Source organism: Microtus oregoni, unplaced genomic scaffold (assembly GCF_018167655.1).
Source record: "Microtus oregoni isolate MIOR12 unplaced genomic scaffold, Mior012 000191F_ref0000080, whole genome shotgun sequence".
NCBI lineage: Eukaryota > Metazoa > Chordata > Mammalia > Rodentia > Cricetidae > Microtus > Microtus oregoni.
The window spans coordinates 139041-159490 of NW_024544850.1; the positions used below are offsets into that span (position 1 = coordinate 139041).

Genomic DNA, 20450 nt, shown 5'->3' on the forward strand with positions numbered 1-20450 from the left:
GGAAGGGAGTTATCCTCACATATGAGAAAAGGTGAGACCTAAGTATACACAAGGTGCTATTAGAAGACTAAAGGGTAGAAGTTTTAAAACAACGAGAAAATGTTTGTTACCAAGACTGGTTTATGAAGGCCAAGAAAGGGTGAGTCAAGAGAGGATAGGGTGTGGGGTGTGGGTCAAAAGGCAATGAGGCTTAAAGAAAACAGCCTATTCAGAAACCCATGAGGTTTGCATAGCTATATAGTACAGGATATAAGACACTGAACATGGATTTGGGGGGACAGCTCAGTAGTAGAGTTGTTGTCTAGTAAGTGCAGGGTTCCATCCCCAATATGGAGGGCAGGTCAGAAAAAGGTTTTACATGGCACGCTAGTGATTTGGGACCTTACTCTCACAAGATGAAAGGCAATTATTGAAGAATGTTCTATCTCAGGAGCAGATTTACCTTTAGAGAGCTCTCTCTGGCAACTGTGTAGAAAAGAGAATATGGAAGCTGATCAGAAAGACAATTCAGGAAGTCTAATAGGAACCATGAGAGTGTGAACCAACAAGCTTAAGAAGATGGATGAGAGTTTAAAGTGGCAAAAGACCAGTGTGATGTCAGACCTGTATTCCCTACACAAGGAAGGCTGAGGTAGGATCACCCAGCATTCAAGGTCAGCCTAGGACACACAGTAAGACTGACTTAAAAAACCCTGGAGATTGGTAAGAGAAGTCACATGTTGGGTAAGGACAATGCAGATTTCTGCTTTGAACTACCACAGGCAATGACAGAGCCACACACATAATCCAGGCAAAATTGTGGCCAGATATAAGAAGGAGTGCAGTATTTAGAAAAATAAATGTCCCCCAGGCTCAGGCATTTGAACAGCTGCCTATCAGTTGTTGGTGCTGTTTGGGGAGGTTTAGGAGATATGGCCTTGCTGGAGGAATCCTGTTCCTGGGGCGGGCTTTAGAGTAAAAGCCTATCCTACTTCTAACCTGCTCTCTTCTACTTCACGCTTACATTTGAAGACATGAGCTCTCTGCTTCATACTCCTACCACCATGACCCTGCTTACTGCCATGGACTCTCATCCTTCTGGAGCCATAAGCCAAAATAACTTAAGTTGTCTTTGCTCATAGTATTTTATCACAGCAATAAAAAAGTAACTAATCCAGAAGATAAATATGCTCAGTTTACTATGCCAATGAAACACATGAAGAATGCTTAGGAGCTGGCTGGAACCCTAAGTTGAGAAATGTGGATTTGTCAGGTGACAGAACTAAAGTTTGAAAGGAAGCTATAGGTGTGGCTAAGATTATGTAGGAAGTGTGTACATAAAGAAAACCAAGCTAAAAGCCCAGAAACTGTTACCTCTAACTCATCTAGCTCCCTCTAGCACTTGCCTGTAACCTACAATGGAACCTGTCATGCTGCAATGAACACTTACTATGAACATAGCACAGGCTAGTCCTGAGGGTCTTTCCATTCAAGGCAGTAAGATAGGGTATTTATATCCAAGGAGACTATGATCCAAGCACGGAGAAAGAATTCTGTACTATGCTGTTGTGCAAACTGAATGAAATCAAGAGCTACAAATGAGTGGAGTGTAGAAGAGACAATAAATTCACTGGGTAGAAATACAAGAGGTGTATTATTTTTCTATTGTCATGATAAAATACCATGACCGAAGAAAATCATATGAGAGTTTTGAGCTTACAGTCACAGAGGATTAGACTCCATGATGGCAGAGCAGAAGTACCAGGCATGTGGGTGGAGTAGAAGCCAAGAGCTGAGGGCTTACATTTCTATCTACAAGCAGGAAACAGAAAGCACACTCAAAATGGCAAGTCTTTTGAAATCTCAAAAGCCTGCCTCCACTGACACACTTCCTCCAACAAGACCACACATCCAAGCCTCCCCTTGGGACCAAGTATTCAAATGCCTGAGATTATTGGGGGACATCTCCTTCAACCATCACAGAAGCATTTCAGTTGGGCTTCATAAATTAAGTGGACTGGCAAGGAAAGAGAAAGACAATTTGAAGCTGGACACGAATACACCGAAAGGTAAACAGAATGTAAGAAGGCCACTGGAACAGAGCGCAGGAAGTGGTGGACAGAAAAGCTAGAAAATGATCTGAGTAAGTCAGGTCCTTTGGAATCCTGCTGAGGTTTCTTAGGAGTTCACATGAAAGGCACATGTGTGTGCATGCACACATACCTAAGACTACTTTCTGCCTATTTTCTAAGTTAAGAACAATGAAAGAGGCTGGAGAGATGGCTCAGCGGTTAAGAGCACTAGCTGTTCTTCCAGAGCTGCAATTCCCAGCAACCACATGGCAGCTCACCACTGTCTATAACTCCTCTTCAGGGGGATCTGATTCCCTCATACAGATATACTTGCAGGCAAAACACCAATATATATATAACATAAATAAATTATTTTTTAAAAAGAACCATGAGAAAAATATCAGAGAAAACATAAAGCTCACCAACTAAAGTTGAGGATCACATGCCTTTTCTCAGTTCTCATATTTCTATTCTATAAAACTGAAAAAGTCTTGTTAGTAGACCTTTAATAATTTGGCTTTGTTATATCATTTCTATTGCATATAAGAATATAAATCATCTCACTCTAACGTTCTCATTTGAATCTTCTGAAAACATTGGTAGAAATAACAGTTTTCTTGGCACATTGAAGAATAACAAAGTATACTATTTATTAAGTTATTAATGACTTGAATGTGAAGGATTAAATAAAAGACTAAATAATCAGATAAAGACATACTTTTAAATATTAAAAATATTTTATTTAAATTTTTCTTCATAAACACTTTTAACTTTTTTTCAATTTAAAAACAGAATGGATAGCATAAACATGTTGAATAGATTATATCCACGGCTTGGGAAAAAATTACCTGACAAAAAATGTAAAGGCTTTCAAAACAGGTATAAAAGGCAAGCCTTAAATTATCCTAAGATTTTAATATCGCCTCTAGGATTATTTGACTACTGGCCCCAAAGGTACCTAAAGGTCAAAATATTTTTTATAGACAAATTATGCCCAAGAGCAAAGGGCATAAACAAGTTAGGTAGAAAAGAACCTTTCTGATCACCTCTTAGGAACATTCCTTCAGAAAGCAAACACCCAATCCTTACTGATATACTGATTGGTAACTTTTAATGCAGTTGTTCCCAAAGAAGTCAAAAGAAAACCCAAGAATTTTAAGAGGGAACAAAGCTAATGGCATTCTCAATGTTATACATATAATATTGGGAGCTATACTGATATAGTAAAAGAATGGGATTTCCATGAATTATCTATTCCAGTTCATGCCTATGGGGTATCTGAAGTAATAAACTCTCAATAAACTAATTTTTTAGGACTTTAATTTTTAAGATAAATCTCTTTTTAGAAGATATTTATTCCCAAACCGACTCTAAATGCAATTAAACAAATGGATGGCCTCACAAAATGTTTAGAATACCAAAAAACAACAACAACAACAACAAACTGAAAACATGGTAGGCAAACAAGAAAACTGGCACTAGCAGTTCCACTGCCATATAGCCCTCAAATATTTCTACTTTGCACTATTGTCTATGTTGTTTTACTTCGATCTAAAACCTTTAAATTATGTATTCTCAAAAGAGCTAGTTTCTTTTGAGAGCTAGCTTATAAACTGAAATAACAACTTATATTATAAACTGAAATGTTATGACCCACACCCACATACACATATAGAAAAATAGTCCCACAAAACGTTCGACATGTTTACATTATGCAGCTCAAATAATTTGTTAGAAAATATTTTAAAGCTTAGTTTCATGTAATTAAGACAAAACTCTCCATTTTACCACTTCTTCCCCACACAAGTGTGTGTGTCCTTTATTGTGACTCAAGCAAGCTTCCCAGAATGAGGTGTCCAAAGGTGCTGCTTTAAAAAAGATACGAGAAGGGCTCAGTAAGTATTTCACAATTAGAGTAACACTCATACAAGATAGAGCAATGAGGAGGACACAGAAAAAGTTAGCAAACAAAGTTAATCATTCTATAATGCTTTGCCTTTTAGAAACCAGTAGCATTTCTTCCAATACAAAACCTTCAACACGAGAATCTTGTATTCTATGAAAAGGCTGTAGTGCAAGAATTTTCTTTAACATCAAAACTTAGGTCAAAGACATTTAAGAAAATAAGTGGTGCCAACTAAAAGGCAATTAAAGAAACTTTACTATTTTTTGTGACATCTACCATTTAAAATGTAAAGTGAAAGATGACGCATTTAAAGATCCTAACAGTTAAACCATATCGTTTCAAACCACTTACTGAGTTTTTCAAAATGACACTCTTGTTCATATACAATGCATATAGACAAAGTGGTTCTAAATGAAGCACAGAAAAGCTTGAAAAAATTCTATGAAAAAATTTTCATAGTTTAGTATAACAAAAATAAATCTCTTGCAGCTATTAAGCCATAATTTTAAAAGGGAATGTAAGTTATTTGTGGATTTATAATCTAAATTAGAACTATGATTTCCTCATACATTCAGAACTCAAACAATAGCAACTAGTCTTAAAGCTCAAAACTGATTACTACTAAGATTATAGTCAGACATGACTTATGTGAAGCTGAACCCAGAATTAGTTCAAGTTAAGATATCATGAATTTTCTGAAACAATCGTTGACCTTGGCCTTGTTTATTCCAAATGGAAGACCAAGACTATTCAATTGTTTACGAAGATGCTGATCTACACAGGACTATGAAGTTGTATCAAAGCAATTAAAGAGAACTGCCACTGGAGTGTAAAGCCTTTGATAGGGGTACCCTGTCTGATATCCTCTTCTTGGTCATTTCCAACAAAAGATATCAAGAAAAATAATGAAGACATTTTCTTTAAAGACACACCAATAAACTTCTAAGTATAGTAGAAAAAAAGATGGCTAACCTATAGTTTCAAAAAACAAAATAATTAAACTTATTTTTAAAATAAAAAACCCTTTACCCACATTCTAAGGGAAACTCAAATATCAATTTTATTTTCAGAAATCAGAAATAAATGAAAGGCCACCTAATAAAAATGGAAGGATCACACACAAAAGGAGCCACTATTCTGATTCCTGAAAGAAAAAAAGGTTTTCTTTAGAAAGTGTACCTGACACTTTCTAAAACTCAAATACCTGGCTTTACAGTTTTGAAAAATCAGGCCTTATTCACACTGATTCGCAGCATGGGGGGGGGAGAAAAACCCAAAATCTTCACATTTCCATTATTTCACACTTCCATTTTATGTTCAATGGTGCCAGCAGCAAAAATAAAACAAAACAAAGTAACTAGAAAAATTTATACAACAGCAGCCATATAGAAGGCATTGCAATATTGCACCAAAATCCAGAGATCTGGCAGGCTATGCCAGTGTAAGATTTAATCAGATACAGACTGCTCATGAGAAAATGGCATCAATGTGAATGACCCACTCACACGGATCACTCTTAATTTTGTCAGCTATATTTTGTTCCTTTGCATTTGAAGAGTTGAAATGTGCAGTTAATCCTAAACTATTTATTATAAACGCCATTAAAACAGCTATTCAAGATTCATTTCAAACTTTCGGGTGACTATCCTTCATGCTAGTAGTTTCCAGAAACCAAAAAGACGCTGAGGGTTAACATATCTCTCTAGTGCCACTGAATATTTTGTACAAAGTGATCAAGCAGACGCATCATAACTCCTTTCTCACCTCTCAGTCAAAACTGACTCAAACTGTGTAAGAGTTGCCGCCCCACATCCACCACCTGCAGCAGCCTTACTGAATAGAAACTATGGGAGTTGCACTTACTTTTACGAGGCTTTTACTTAGGAGTCGGGTAGTACCTGACTTTTCTTTAAAAGTGCTTGCACACTGCAGGCTGAGAGCTTGACAAAGAGCACTCTGATTCTCACTAAAACAGGGTAACCAAGATTAAACAGACTGCGAAGAAAAACATTTTCAAACAAGGAAAAAAAACATACATTAATATAAAATACTAATGTTTAGTTTTGAAAACAAAATGTAAAAGTTTTTTATCCATACATGTTTCAGAAATATGAGTTCAAATTTTACTGAACTAGTATGGACTGAAGATAGACTACTTTGATAGTGAATGAGGACTCCAGTTATTTTAACTTTCTAAAAACATTAACACAGTAATGACATTACATCTAAATTTCAACAAGTATGGCGAACTGTGTGTGCAAGTGCACTAGCTTAAAAATATAGAATCCTAATCACGCATAAAAGGGATATGCCTTATATATTTATAGGATGTGCGCGAGTATGGATATGCTTTCACTAACACAATGTAGATAAGAGAAGGCAGCTTAGAAATAGTGTTCTGATATAAAAAACTTTTGTAGAAAATTTAAATTTTTGCATTTTCAGCAAAAGCCATGCAAAAAGGTCAAGAGTTTTAAACTTTTAAATAATAAACCAAAACATATAGCAGACTAAAACAATGTCTAAAACAAGTTCAGACAGACAGAGACTGAAATCACATCCAGTGACACTTACTGGGTCTTCTCTTAGAAGATGCACAAATCTTACACTAACATCTGGAAGAAATGTTTAAAGCAGAAAAATACACTTCCCAGGTAAGTGGAGAAGTATAAACTGCTTTTGGAAGTAGTTTCAAGAGCTAGTGCTTTAAATAAACTTATTGCATGAGTCTGAGGTCACTCAAAGGAAAAAGATGCTAGCACAGAATGAAAACTTACAATATTAGACCAATGGCTTTGATAGGAAAACTGGTGAGGTTTTTCTTTATGCTTTTAAACTACTTTATTACAAATGCTTTATTTGCCTTTTTAATTTTTAGGGAGAAAGATGACATCAGTTGCAACGCCTAACCTCATCCATTATATAGTCTGGAAAATATAGGTTGCACACTTGTAAACCATCCAGCTTGCAGGGCATTCGAGGATATTCGTCTTCCTTCCACTTGTTTTCATCTGGGTCAAAGGTGAAAATGGAATCACTGTAATGACCATTGTAACAAAGCCCTCCAAGGACCATTATTTGTTTGTCGAGCACAGTCACACCATGGCCACTTCTACCAATTGGCATGGATGCCAAGATGGTCCACTGATCAGTATCTGGGTTGTACACTTCTGTGGAAGGGCAGCCCTGAGATTCAAAAGAGGCCCTCAAGATCACACAGACACCACCGAAGACATAAAGCTTGCCATTATAAGATATCATCTTGTGAAAGCATCTGGCATAATTCATCTTGCTCTTATTTTCCCAGCAATTGGTGACTACTTGAGTTCTCCTGGTCCGCTGTTCTATGGTCCCTTCTTTACTGGGATCAAACACACATACTTGTTTAGATGTGGAAGACGAAGTGATTCCTCCAGTGATAAACAATTTGTTATTGAGTACTGTCCCCTCATGTCCATATTTGTTAACTGGATAAGGATCTACAAATTCCCATTTATCATTAACGATATCATATCTTTCGGTCGAGTAGAAAGTCTCATCTCTTGTTCTGCCTGCTACAGCATAAATATATTTCCCAATAACACCAACAGCAAATTCTGAACGGGGTACAGACATGTCTGCCATGCGCAGCCAAGAATTTTGTCTTGGATCATACCTGAACACTTTTGAAGATACATGGAATTCGCCATCTGGGCCTAGTTCTTCTCCACCTAACAGGAATACAAAATTATTGACAATAGCAAGGCAGTCTGGCCTCAGAGGTACTTGGGGGCCTTCCAGTTCCCACCAGACCCTTGGTTTCTTTAGAAGAAGTATTTTACTATTAACCATGCTATTTCCAATCATTCCTCGGAATACTGTAGTTTGTGGTTTGGCAGAACGAATACGGCTTGATTTTATGTCTAACAAGGGCTGCTGGTGAATGTTCTGGAAGTAATTCAATGCTTGGTCAACTTCATAGCGTAGCTGTCGAGAATATCTATAAAATTCTGATGTCTTAACCTAGGAATACAAGTAAAAGAATTTAACCAAAAGATATAGCATAAATGTTAAACAAACTATCAATGCCTACTATGATCAAGATATTTTAAGACTCCTTTGCTAAAACTTTTTTCCTGGAAAAATTACTTTGTTTTCTACAAAGCTTTTTCATTGTATTTGTTTCTGTAACTTGCATTTATAATTACATATATATGTTCCCCCAAGCCTTTAAAAGTAAACAATCTCTTTTTAAGGAATAAGTTAATTTTTAAACAGAACAGGGTTTATGAAAAAGTCTATTATCAGACACTGTTATATGTTAGGCCCTAGGCTGCAGGTGGTGATCAGGTCATAAACAGGGCTTCATATTAGAAAAAGATCTCATCCGTAGCTTTTTTAACCAATGATATTACACACCACGAAACAACCTCAAGTGCATCATGTGGAGAGTTATGGTAGTGAGTTAGTGAAAATTTTATGTACATACAGAATTCCCAGAAGGTTTTTGACATGAAGATTTAGTATGTCATCAACAAATCCTATTAAATAACAAACCAGGAGAAAATAGGTCAACTTTTCCTTTGTTTTTGGAAGTAGAACTACTTTAACATGACTACTATCAAGATCTTAGGAAGTACTTCTAAGAGCTATACTAAGCACTACTAGGAGATAGAAAGGTAAGTGTAAGAAGTAGTTTATGCCAGGCAGTGGTGGTGCATGCCTTTAATAGCGGCACTCAAGAGGCAGAGACAGGTAGATTTCTGTGAATTCAAAGCCAGCCTTATCTACAAAGCAAGTTCCAGGACAGGCTCTAAAGCTACAGAGAAACCTTCTCTCAAAAAAAAAAAAAAAGAAAGAAATGGTTTATTTCCTCAAAGAACTTAGGATATATTTATAAAAATTAAAGCATACATAAATTGGTCAAGTTGACAGGTATGAGGTAGTACAGCACATCTCTGTATAGTAGCACTTTAGGTGTAAGAATGTATCAGTCAGGCTGTGGTGGTCCATGCTTTTAATCCCTTTAATCCTAGCATTTAGGAGGCAGAGGCAGGAGGATCTCTGTGAGTTCAAGGCCAGTCTGGTCTACTGAGTGAGTTCCAGAACAGCTAGGACTGTTACACAGAGAAACCCTGTCTAGGAAAAAAAAGTTATATAATATATATACCTAAATTTGCCAAGAAATACTTTGTAAAAGAGGATGTTGGAAATCAGCAGAGAAAAAAAAAATCCCGTTTTCAATAACAAGGATTCACTATTCTAAGATGAGGGCTAGAGATGTAGTGGAGTACTTGCCTACCATGAGGCAAGGACCTGGGTGCCTTCCTCAGCAATGTAAACAATTCTACAGATGACCATGATTAATTTGACAGAGTAGGAAAGCGAAAACTTTAATGTGATTTGTGGACTTAAACTTAAGATATTACATGAGTGGTGGATTATAGATATGAGAAAAGCAGCTAGGCTTTGGGAGAGGCATTTATTTCCCTGGCAGGAAAACTGCTGGCAGGGTGCTGAAGGAGGAAATATCTAGAAGCCTGTTGGAAATCCAAACTGATAGTTCAAGAAAAAGTCAAAAGCAGGTATATGAGCTTTCTCTCTTCTCTTCTTAGGTGTTTTTCATTAATCCATCCTGTCATGAATTCTCCCAGGTAAGTCCAAAAAGATAACAAAGTTAAATGTTTCAACTGTATTCAATATAATTGTTGTCCTTTGTAACTCCAGGCACTTCATTTATGCAAATAAGACCATCACTTTGATATAGAGGTTCCCTCCATGGGCTTCACTAGACTAGCAAAGGCAAAATGTCTTTTCTAACTCCAGAAGATGGTAAACAAGAGTTGTGCTGGGCACTTCATATGTGTAGATCTTGTTAAAATTATTCCACCTGTAAGAGAACAATAACAATCCCTGATTTTCTGCTAAGAAAATTGAGGCTTAGGATATTATGTGACTTACTCGCTCAAATTATTTACATAACTAAACTGGTAGATGCAGAATCTGAAGACAATTTTACTCTAAAGTGCTTATTATTTCTAGTATGTTGGGAATACAGCTTCCATTCTGCTTTAGAAAAAAAGAATTTGTTTTTGTCAAAACAGGGTTTCTCTGTGTAGCCATAGCTGTTCTGGAACTCACTCTGTAGACCAGGCTGTCCTCAAACTCACATAAATCCACTTGCCTCTGCATCCCAAGTGCTGAATAGAATTTTTTTAATGTATTTTCCATCTTCACATGGCTTTTTTTAAAATTGAACTACACATTTTTCTCTGCTCCCCTTCAGGGATAGAAAATTTTTTTAATAATATGTTCATTAATAAAAAACCTAGCTAGCCAGGTGGTGGTGGAGGTGCACATTTTTAATCCCAGTGCTAGGGAGGCAGAGGCAGGTGGATCTCTGTGTGAATTCGAGGTTAGCCTGGTCTATAGAGTGAGTTCCATAATGGCCAAAGCTACAAAAAGAAACCCTATATCAAAAAACCAGAAAGATAAAAATCCTAGCAAGTGATTGGACCTAATGACTCATCTCAAAGAAAAGAAACTATAACTGTCCTTAGCAAAAACTGATAGCCTGGTGTGTTAGTGCATGCTTGTAATTTTAGCACTTGGAAAACAGACATGGGGACCAGAACTACAAGACCATCTCTGACTACATAGTAAATTTTAAGCAGCCTGGGCTACCTGAAAGTCTGTCTTTTTTAAAAAAATATTTATTTATTTATTTATTATGTATACAATATTCTGTCTGTGTGTATGTCTGCAGGCCAGAAGAGAGCACCAGACCCCATTACAGATGGTTGTGAGCCACCATGTGGTTGCTGGGAATTGAACTCAGGACCTTTGGAAGAGCAGGCAATGCTCTTAACCTCTGAGCCATCTCTCCAGCCCAGTCTTGAAATAAAAAAAAAAAATCAGTTACTGGGATGACAATGATTACAAATTCAGCTCAATTCTTTCTATTAAAACAAGTGTAGAAGAATTCAGCAAATAAAAACTATGAACAAATGATTGCAAAAAGAAAAATATGAAAAAGACCCAATCCTTTATCATTTTACTTCACATATTTAACATGGAAAGATGCTCACAGAATATTCAGTTGTTTATTTTTATTTTATTATTGTTTTTCAAGACAGGGTTTCCCTGTGTAACCTTGACATTCCTGGAACTCACTCTGTTTACCAGGCAGGCTGGCCTTGAATTCAGAGACCCACCTGTTCCTGCCTCCTCCCAACTGCTGGGATTAAAGGTGCGCACCAACATCACCTGGATCAGTCAGTTATTTTATTGGTACTGATTACTGAACTCAGGTCTTGAATGACAGGCAAGCATCCTACCAACTGAGCTATATCCCAAAGCCTCAGTATGTTCTGTTCATTTTTCTGAAGAACAACAGTACCCTGGCACTATACCAACTAAATACATTTTTATATAAGCTTACTTACATTAGTAGTGATTCCCTCTGGAATTTCACGAATATTTTTGGTTCTTTATCATGTATCATATTTGTAAGTAAAAAGGAGTCTTTCCATTTTAAAAATGGGTCCCAAAGTGGATGGGGGTGGGTTGGGGCAAAAAATAAATGGCTCGGCTATGGTGGTGCACGCTTTTAATCCCAGCACTTGCGAGGCAGACGCAGGTGGATCTCTGTGAGTTCAAGACCAGTCTGGTCTACAGGGTGAGTTCTCGGACAGGCCCCAAAGCTACAGAGAAATCCTGTCTTGAAAAAACTAGATAAGATAGATAGATAGATAGATAGATAGACAGACAGACAGACAGACAGACAGGAACACATCAGCTGTACAACCTTGAACCTTTTGTTTTTTAAATGTGCATTGGTGTTTGGTCTACACGTATGACTGTCTGAGGGTGTCGAATCCCCTGGAACTGGAGTTACAGACAGTTATGAACTGCTATACGGGAACTGAACCTGGGTCCTCTGGAAGAGCAGCCAGAGCTCCTAACCATTCAACCATCTTTCCAGCCCCAACCTTGAACCTTTAATCCTGTTTCCTCATCTGTTATTATTGGGATATCACCTATGCTTCTTAATTTTGGAGATGACTGAGATAGCCCAAGTGCAAAGGATTTAGTGTCTGTCATGTGCCCATGTACAAAATTCATTAGCTGTTACATTAAAAGTTAGTCTGTAGAGAGAGACAGAAATCAGAGGAACCTATTTTGGACCTAACTGAAACATGACTGCTAATATACTAATAGAACACTACTTTACAGAAAGCAGCCTTGTTCAGAGATTGAGGAAGGAGAAACCTTCATATCCTAGACAGGAAGCTCTCAAGTTTTTCCAAAAAAAAAATCAGGAACTTTGCAAGGAAGCTTAGGAAGGCTTGGAGGTTCTGTGAAGTATAACACTAACTCCTTAACTGTACAACACCCTGAGGAGAGAAATGAGAAAGTGACCTGATGTAGCAGTTATCTGGAATTCAGATGCTAAGAAACAAGTTCATAGAGCAAGTATTATGAAGAGTGGAATGAAACTGTAAGAATGCAGTAAAATGCTGAATCTTCACAAAGTACCAGATATTAAACAAAAAGCATCTTAAAGTAAAAATTAGAAGAAAAACTGAAATTAACAACAGAGAGGAAAAAACCTCAGGTGGCACACGCCTTTAATCCCAGAACTTGGGGGGCAGAGTAGATGGATCTATGTGAGCTATAGATAAACCTAAGTTCCAGGCCAACCAGAGACCCTATCTCAAAGAAAAAATAATTAGTTGAATGAACTATGGTATATACCATCATTTTAATGATTGTGTATGATGTGAAATGAACCCAAAATGTACTGACAGATGTTCAAAATGTTAAATGAGGAAAACCAAAGAACAGTACATATATTATTAAATAAAAATCAACTATTTTATATTTGGAAGCACATATGGGGGATCCACATGTGTTCAATACACAACTACCAGCAAGTTCCCGAGGTCTACCCCAAATTGATTTTATATGGGTTAGAATATATTTTTTTACAAGGGTCATAGCCTTTTTTTTGGAATAATCAGTTTTAAAAGGTACCTAATTTGCTCCAAATCGAGACAACTGGATCTCTGGAGTCAACAAGTCCTCTGATACTAGAGGTAATGACTACCAGCAGGAACAGTAAATAGGGGTTCCAGTGTCTCAGAAGACTAGGCTAGATGACCTGACATCCCCTTCCACATTCTAACACTGCTTCTTACAGATCTCATCAAATTGGCCCAGTTTACCTGCTTTGGGAATCATTTTCCAGTCTTGCAGTTTCTACCTAATCTTCTAGTTTCACTGTCCTCTTCCCCATACATTCTATTGTGCTCTTTTGAAACCTGGGTTCTAAAGAGCTTACAAAATTTACTTCAATTCTACGTTCAAGCCCAATCAAACTGTTCTACCCCTAAGTCTCCAATACTGGAATATATGCCTTTTGAAACAGCTAATTCAAAGACCTTCCAACCAAAGAAATTTAATTCCAATTGCTTTTGGCTGAAGCAAGTTCTAGATCTGCTTTGCTCTTTTCCCAGAGCTTCTAACTGCTATGCTTTTTCTAAAATTGCACAGTAACAATAAGCACAACCAATTACTTATTTCAATCTTGGCCTAAGGGATTTTATATATACATATGCACTCTACTTTTAAAAAAGCATAGCGGTAAAACCATATGAAAGAAATCCTTTGAAGTGTATTCATGAAGAGAGCTGCCCAAAAACAAATGTGACTCATCTTTTCATAAAAAAGGCCTTTCTTGCATCATCCATCTTTCATGTAACAGCTTAGCCATCTGTATATCAGGTGCTCTCAAAAGACAAATATAGAAAGAATGACATATCTTCATGTTTTGAGTTACTTTCCTTCTCCTTTCATAAATATAAAAAGCTTGTCTTGTTTTAACACTTGGAAAAATTATCACTTTTCCTGCTTTCATACAGTAAGAATTTTGTTATAAAAGTGGCATTTTGTTTTATAATAAAATCCTAGGACATACATATCATCTCTTAAAAACAGTGGTCTGAATTATTAGTTGGACGTTTCTTCCTCAAACATTTTCAATTTAACTTGTGTGCACACATATATGCATATAGTTAGGGAAGGAAGAAATATGACACAGGATTAATTCTAACAGTGGTTCCTTAAATATGTTAAAAACAGCAACTAGAGCAGAGCAAAAATTCTGTTTCTCAAAATGTTATACAATCCATTTGCTAAACAAGCATATTTTTTTTGAGACAGGGTTTCACTATATAGTCTCACTCTATAGATCAGGCTGGTCTCAATCTCAGATATGCCTGCCTCTGACTCCTGACTGCCGGGATTAAAGGTGTGTGCACTGCCATTGCCAGGCTTAAATAAGCAAATTTTAAAGGTAACTTGTTCATACTACCTTAAATTTTGAGAAGTAAAATGAACTTGTAATATTAACAGGCATTTCCCTACAATCTACTAGATTTAACTCAAAATCTGAAATTTTAAATATCTATTAAGCTAGCTGGAGTCTAAAAGTTAGGTTTTTAAACAACAAAGATACTATAAGCTGTTTCATGTTTTGAATAGTCCTAGTGATCAAACTCAAGGCCACACTCGCTAGGCAAGTTCTCTTTTACTGAACTATACTATCCTCAGTCATGAAATAATTTTTTAATGTCAAACATATTTCCACTAAACCAAAAAAAAATCTTCTATATTAATATTTCCTTCAGTGTGAGATGCTGAGCCACATTCCTTTAGATACTTTCTTCCTTACAGGGAACACTAGTTACATGAGCAGACACTTCTGACTCTTCCTACATCCAAAAATGCTAACTTAAGCTTCAGAATGATGAGTGTAAGCTTCATTCTCACTTCTCTACCATGATCCCATCTTCACAAGAGAAATACCTAAAACTAAAAGTACTATCATGGGGCTTGTGCTAAAACAAATACTTACTTTTAGAAACCACAGCTGCATTCTGGTTAATTTTGGGTTTTTGGTGGTGGTTAGCGATGAGACAGGTCATACTATGTAATCTTGGCTGGCCTGGAACTCACTATGTAGCTTAGGCTGGTTTTGAACTTATCAGAAATTATTGTACCACAGCTTCCCAGGTGCTAGAAAGTGGCACTACACCTGGCTCGTTTGATAAAAGTTTTGGTTGTCAGGAAAATGTGGGGCAGTCTTCATGTGTTGTATTGGAAAATTACCATGTCAAAGTCTTTATGGAATCATGCTTGGGAGATAAGGGTGTGGTCAAGTCCTAGCCTAGCATTCATAAGGCCCTGAGCTTTCTCCTCAGAAGCAGAAAATATTCATCAGAACTAAAGCTTATACTGATTTATGTAAAATAAAAAGCTAGATTCAAAATGGCTTTTATTAACCCCTTTGTTAAAAAATACGGTGCTAAAAAATAAGTTTAGACTAGGTGCCAATCCTTTTGGTAGTAATATTATGATTACTCAGCTCTTGGTATCAGAGAGGGATTGGTTTCAGGGCTTTATGCTGATGCTCCAATCTCTTACTTAAAATGGTACAGTGCTAACATTTGGGGGTACACATGTTCCAGCATGCTTTAAGCCATATCTAGATTACTTATAAAAAATTCAAACTAAATGTGCTTAGAAAGCTTAATTTTCTTACAACTTCAGTATGACAGAGCATTGTCAGAAATGGTAAAAGTAGGAAATTATTTTAAAATAATTCTTAATATTTGAATAACTGAGCTGGGCAGTGGTGGCGCACGCCTTTAATCCCAGCAATCAGGAGGCATAGAAGGGCAGATTTCTATGCCTGGTCTGCAAGAGCTAGTTCCAGGACAGGATCCAAAATTACAGAGAAACCCTGTCTCGAAAAACTCTCTCTATATAAAATCTTCCAGATTATTAAAGATAAACGATCTGAAAGTTAAGAAATAAAAATAAAGTTGAAAATTTTTATTTAAGCAACACAAGTAAGTTCTAAAATTCATGAGGAATCTTTTTATATTTACAGAGATATACTCTATTATATATTTTATTCATAAATGTATTTAGCAAGCAAGCCAAATAAAAGGTTTAATTTTAAAAATAATTTCTCAATAAGTCATGGAATAGTGCTTACGGAAATGTGGTTCATTTTCAGGTAATAAGTTGAAAAATTAAGACTTCAAGCCAGGAGGAGGTGGCACATACTTTTAAATCCAGAACTTGGAGACAAAGGCAAGTGAATCTGAGTTTGAGACAACATGGTCTACAGATTGATTTCCAGACTGGACAGGGCTGCACAGAGAAACCCTGTCATGAAAACACAATAAAATAGTAATACTTCAAGGCCTCAAATCTAAACATTCCCCCTGTTCCTTCTTGCTCCTAACCTTTTCTCCAGTCATTCTGACATTTGTTTTTCTTGTTGCTTTTCGAGACAGGGTTTCGCTGTGTAACAGCCCTGACTGTCCTGTAACTCGCTCTGTTGACCAGAATGACCTCGAACCACAGAGGTCTACCTACTTATTCCTCCCAAGTGCTGGTATTCAAGGCATGTGTCACCACTGCCCAACTAACATTTAGTCTTTTTTCTTTCAAAGTGATGGAGATGAATCCACGCTAGGGCAAGCTCTCTACATATTCAGCTCCCTTTAATCCTTTTAATTTTCTGTTTTTCTATTATCTCTCCCACTTATTAAAAAGGGTTACTTCTCTTACACATCAGCAAAGAGGCCCTTATTCTCCTGACTTTGTTCTTTTTTATTAAAAAGGGGAACACTGAATTATTTTTTTTTCTGAAAACATGTTCTTACCATATTGTCCTGGCTGGCCTAGCACCCATAGAGATCTGCCTGCCTCTGTTTCCTGAGCGATAAAATTAAAGGTATGCACCACCATGCCTGGCTTAAGATTGAGCTTTCAAATTCCTGTTTTCAACAGGTTCCTGTATACTAACTAACCCCTAACATCCTGACTGCCTTTATCAAGGTTCTAACAGCAGTCAACATCTAGGCTTCTGACATTCTTGAAAAAACTATCAGCCTAAACTGAATCCAAGTCAGAGGTAAGGGGGAAAAGTACTCTGTATACACAGCAGATTTCAAAGCCTAAAAAACACTGTGGGTTGCTTTTTTAGAAAAAAAAAACCTGCATATACATTAATTCTGGGCATCTTAGTCTATGGGGTCTGAGAGGAAAGTTTAGCAAAAAGGAGACCAAAGTAACTGAGAGTATGTTTAATGCTGGCCTGGCTCCCAAACGAAAACCCACCCATTTTTGTTTTCACTCCAAAGAGCAAATGAGTTAACTGTTCATTTAAGCAATTTAGAGTTCTATCTGCATAAATACTATTTCATAGCTGAAGAGGATTTTAAACTTTTCAACACAACTCAAGCTTACCAGAAGTTCTGGTCAAATGTCTAATTTTCTTTCTTTAGAAATATGTTTACAGAGCTGGGTAGATGGCTCTGTGGGTAAAAGAGCACTTGCTGTGAAAGCAAGGGACCTGAATTCAAATCCCCAGCACCCAGGAGCTGGCCGGCCAGAATTGGGGGTCAGAGAAAAGCAGATACCGGGAGCTCAAGGGCTAGTCAACCTTGCTAAAACGACAAGCTTTAGGTTTAGTGAGAAACTCTTTCTCAAAAACTAAGGTGCAAAGTGACAGAAGACTTCCAACATCCTCCTCTAGCCTCTCTTTGCATGTACAAGCACCCTACATACATAAACACGTAATACACACGTGCACATATAATACAAATACATACCCAAAATATTACTGTCAAAAACACAGCACTTTTTCTCATATGTTTCTAAAACTGTGAGGGTTACAAGGAAATTTCCACTTATTCTAGCTCTAACCGAAGTAATTAGATATAAACAAAGTCTTTTCAAGAAGTTTTGACTAAACAGTGCTAAAATTACAAGTATCAGGATCAGACAGCATGTTCCAAAAACATACATGAAGGGATTGCAGACCTATAATAACAGGATCTACACTGTACCCATGGGCTGTACTTCAATTAATGAGAATATCATACCACAAGCATGAGATTAAGAACAGTAACTATGTTAACAGTCCACTGTGAATGCTGATGGAGAAACTGTGTGGAGGATTAGTGTTTGGTGAAGAACACTGACGCCACTATATTCTAAGGCATACTTTAGATACTCAAACCCTCATCCATAAATTCTACTAGTTCCTAGGTGACTTCATAATGCTTTGGGCTTGTTTTAAAATGTAGCTTTGATTTTCAGGTGTGTATGTGTATATGCATGTGGTCAACAGAGGTCAGTCTTGGATGTCATTCTTCTGGTGTTCACCTGTTTTTCTGACAAGATTTCTCACTGGCCTGAAACTGGCAAATTTAGCTAGGCTGGTCACCAGGACTCTAACACCTCTGTGCTGAAATTATAAATGTGTAACATCATGGCAGACTATTTTCCTGCATGGGTTCTAGGAATCAAACTTGAAGCCTCGTGCTTTACCAACTGAGCTATTTCTCCGAGAAACCAAAATGTAGGGGGTTTGCTGGGGGGGGGGGTATTTTATTGTTTGGTTTTTGTTGTTGCTGTTTTGAGACAGGGTTTCTCTGTGTATCCCTGGCTGTCCTGGAACTCTCTGTAGACCAGGCTCAGAGATCTGCCTGCCTCTGCCTCCCTAGTGCTGAGATTAAAGGAGTATGCCACCATTTGCAGGTTTTTGTTGTTTTGGGATTTGTTGCTGTTGTTTTTGAGATAAGGTCTTATGTAGCTCTGGCTGTCCTCAAACTGTGTAGACCAAGTTGTCCTCAAACTCAGAGATTTGCCTGCCTCTGCCTCCTGAGTGCTGGGATTAAAGGCTCAGTTTAAAGGTTTTAGTTTTTTAGTTTCATAGTTTTTAAAGCCATTAACTCTAGGTGAGCATTATGACGCCAGCCTGTAATCCCATCATTCAGAAAGCTGAGGCAAGAAAGTTAAGCCATCCTGGGCTAGCTGAGATCCTGTCTTAAAATATCAAAGTGCTAGAAAGCTTTTCTGAAATATTATTTTCACTGACTTGAATTTTCACTAATAAAGACGTATTTTAAGCTATCAAAATTGTCCAAGTGGTAAATATTATATTACATATACATGGGTATGGATTAAGATCAGAGGACAACACTCTCCTTCCACCATGTACGTCCCAGATATTGAACTCAGGTCATCAGGCTTGGCAGCAAGCACCTTTACCCACGGAACCATCTTGCCAGCCCAAAGAAGTAAATAGTCCCAAAATAAACATTTATTAAGTACAAATATATTCTCAGTGATAGAAAAAGTACTATTCTAAATTCTGTACACACAACAGACACACATTATGGCCTTTCCTTCCTAAAAACATTAGCATTGCACTTAAAAAAACTGTAGGGACTCATCAGAAAGCCCAGTGGTAGAGTAGATGCCTTTGGGTGTTCTAACCAGAAAAAAAATAATTTTTAGATAAATCCAGTTTTGAGGTAAGACAGAGAATTATGCTTAACCAATAAGGGGGAAAAAAACCACACTACAGAGTCTGAATATCATGAGGTAGTTCATAAAACAATGTGTCTGAAATAAGAATGATGGGTTTACTTCAAGCAGACTATAACTATATAGTCTGCTTTCTTAATAAACTGGCAATCAAATCAACTATAAAACCCTAAATACAGAACTAATTTGTTTCTCTATCCTCACAGGACTTAATAATTTTGAAGCTAATTCATATTAATATAATATCTACTAGAGGGTCAACAGCATGCTGAGCATTACCTTATGCATATTTATGATTTATGAAGATGCTCCTGTTCAAAGATGTTAAAATATGGACAAGATTGTAGCTAAGTGGAAAAACATTTCCCTAGCAAGTATGAGGCCCTGGCTTACCTCCTAGTAGCATCAAAATTAAAAAAAAAAATGTTGATGCCACTAGACTATGTTTTATTATTTATTTTCTGGGTTTTTGAAACAAGATCGTACGTACACTGTAGCTCAGGATGGCCTCAAACTTAGGCCATCCTCCTATCTTAGCCTTCCAAGTACTAGAATTACAGGAGCCACCATTCCTGCTATGTCACTATATTAAAGAAATCAACAAATGTGTTCTAATCAATAATTTAACAATTTTGTTGGGGCTCAGAGGTTAAGAAGAGCATTGTCTGCTCTTCTAGAGGACCTGAGTTCAATTCCCAGCAACCACATGGTGGCTCACAACCATCTATAAAGAGATCTAGTGCCCTCTTCTGGCCTGCAGGCATACATGCAGGTAGAACACTATATACACTATATATTATATATATAATTTTAAAAATTGTTACAAATAAGGCCTTTTGTGTAAAGTATTTTGCCAAATATGCATTTACTGCATAATTTATTGTATCTATTTATGTATATGTGGCCATGTAGTCATGGCATGTGTGAAGGTCAGAGGATAACTTTTGGAAGTCAGTTCTCTCCTTCTACCATTTAGGTCCCAGGGATGGAACTCAGGTTGTCAGGCTTGGTTACACTGCCCTGACCTGCTCAGCCATCTGACAGACCCATATTGTTTCTTGTTTTTTAAGCCAGACAGTGGTGGTGCATGCCTTTAATCT

General features: G+C 37.1%; 2 protein-coding genes across 4 annotated transcripts in view; one reads left to right on the forward strand and one right to left on the reverse strand.

Moving 5' to 3' along the window:
- LOC121445440 (zinc finger X-chromosomal protein-like) overlaps nucleotides 1–9571 on the forward strand; it is a 95619-nt gene extending 86048 nt beyond the window's left edge. For both annotated transcript variants that reach the window (XM_041647581.1, XM_041647582.1), the window contains exon 4: nucleotides 9552–9571. In XM_041647581.1, the coding sequence (XP_041503515.1) occupies nucleotides 9552–9565 (14 nt within the window). In that variant the 3' untranslated portion in view covers nucleotides 9566–9571. The remainder of the gene's footprint in view (nucleotides 1–9551) is intronic.
- Nucleotides 6373–20450, reverse strand: part of LOC121445438 (kelch-like protein 15) — a 41434-nt gene continuing 27356 nt past the window's right edge. For both annotated transcript variants that reach the window (XM_041647578.1, XM_041647580.1), the window contains one exon: nucleotides 6373–7959. In XM_041647578.1, the coding sequence (XP_041503512.1) occupies nucleotides 6850–7959 (1110 nt within the window). In that variant the 3' untranslated portion in view covers nucleotides 6373–6849. The remainder of the gene's footprint in view (nucleotides 7960–20450) is intronic.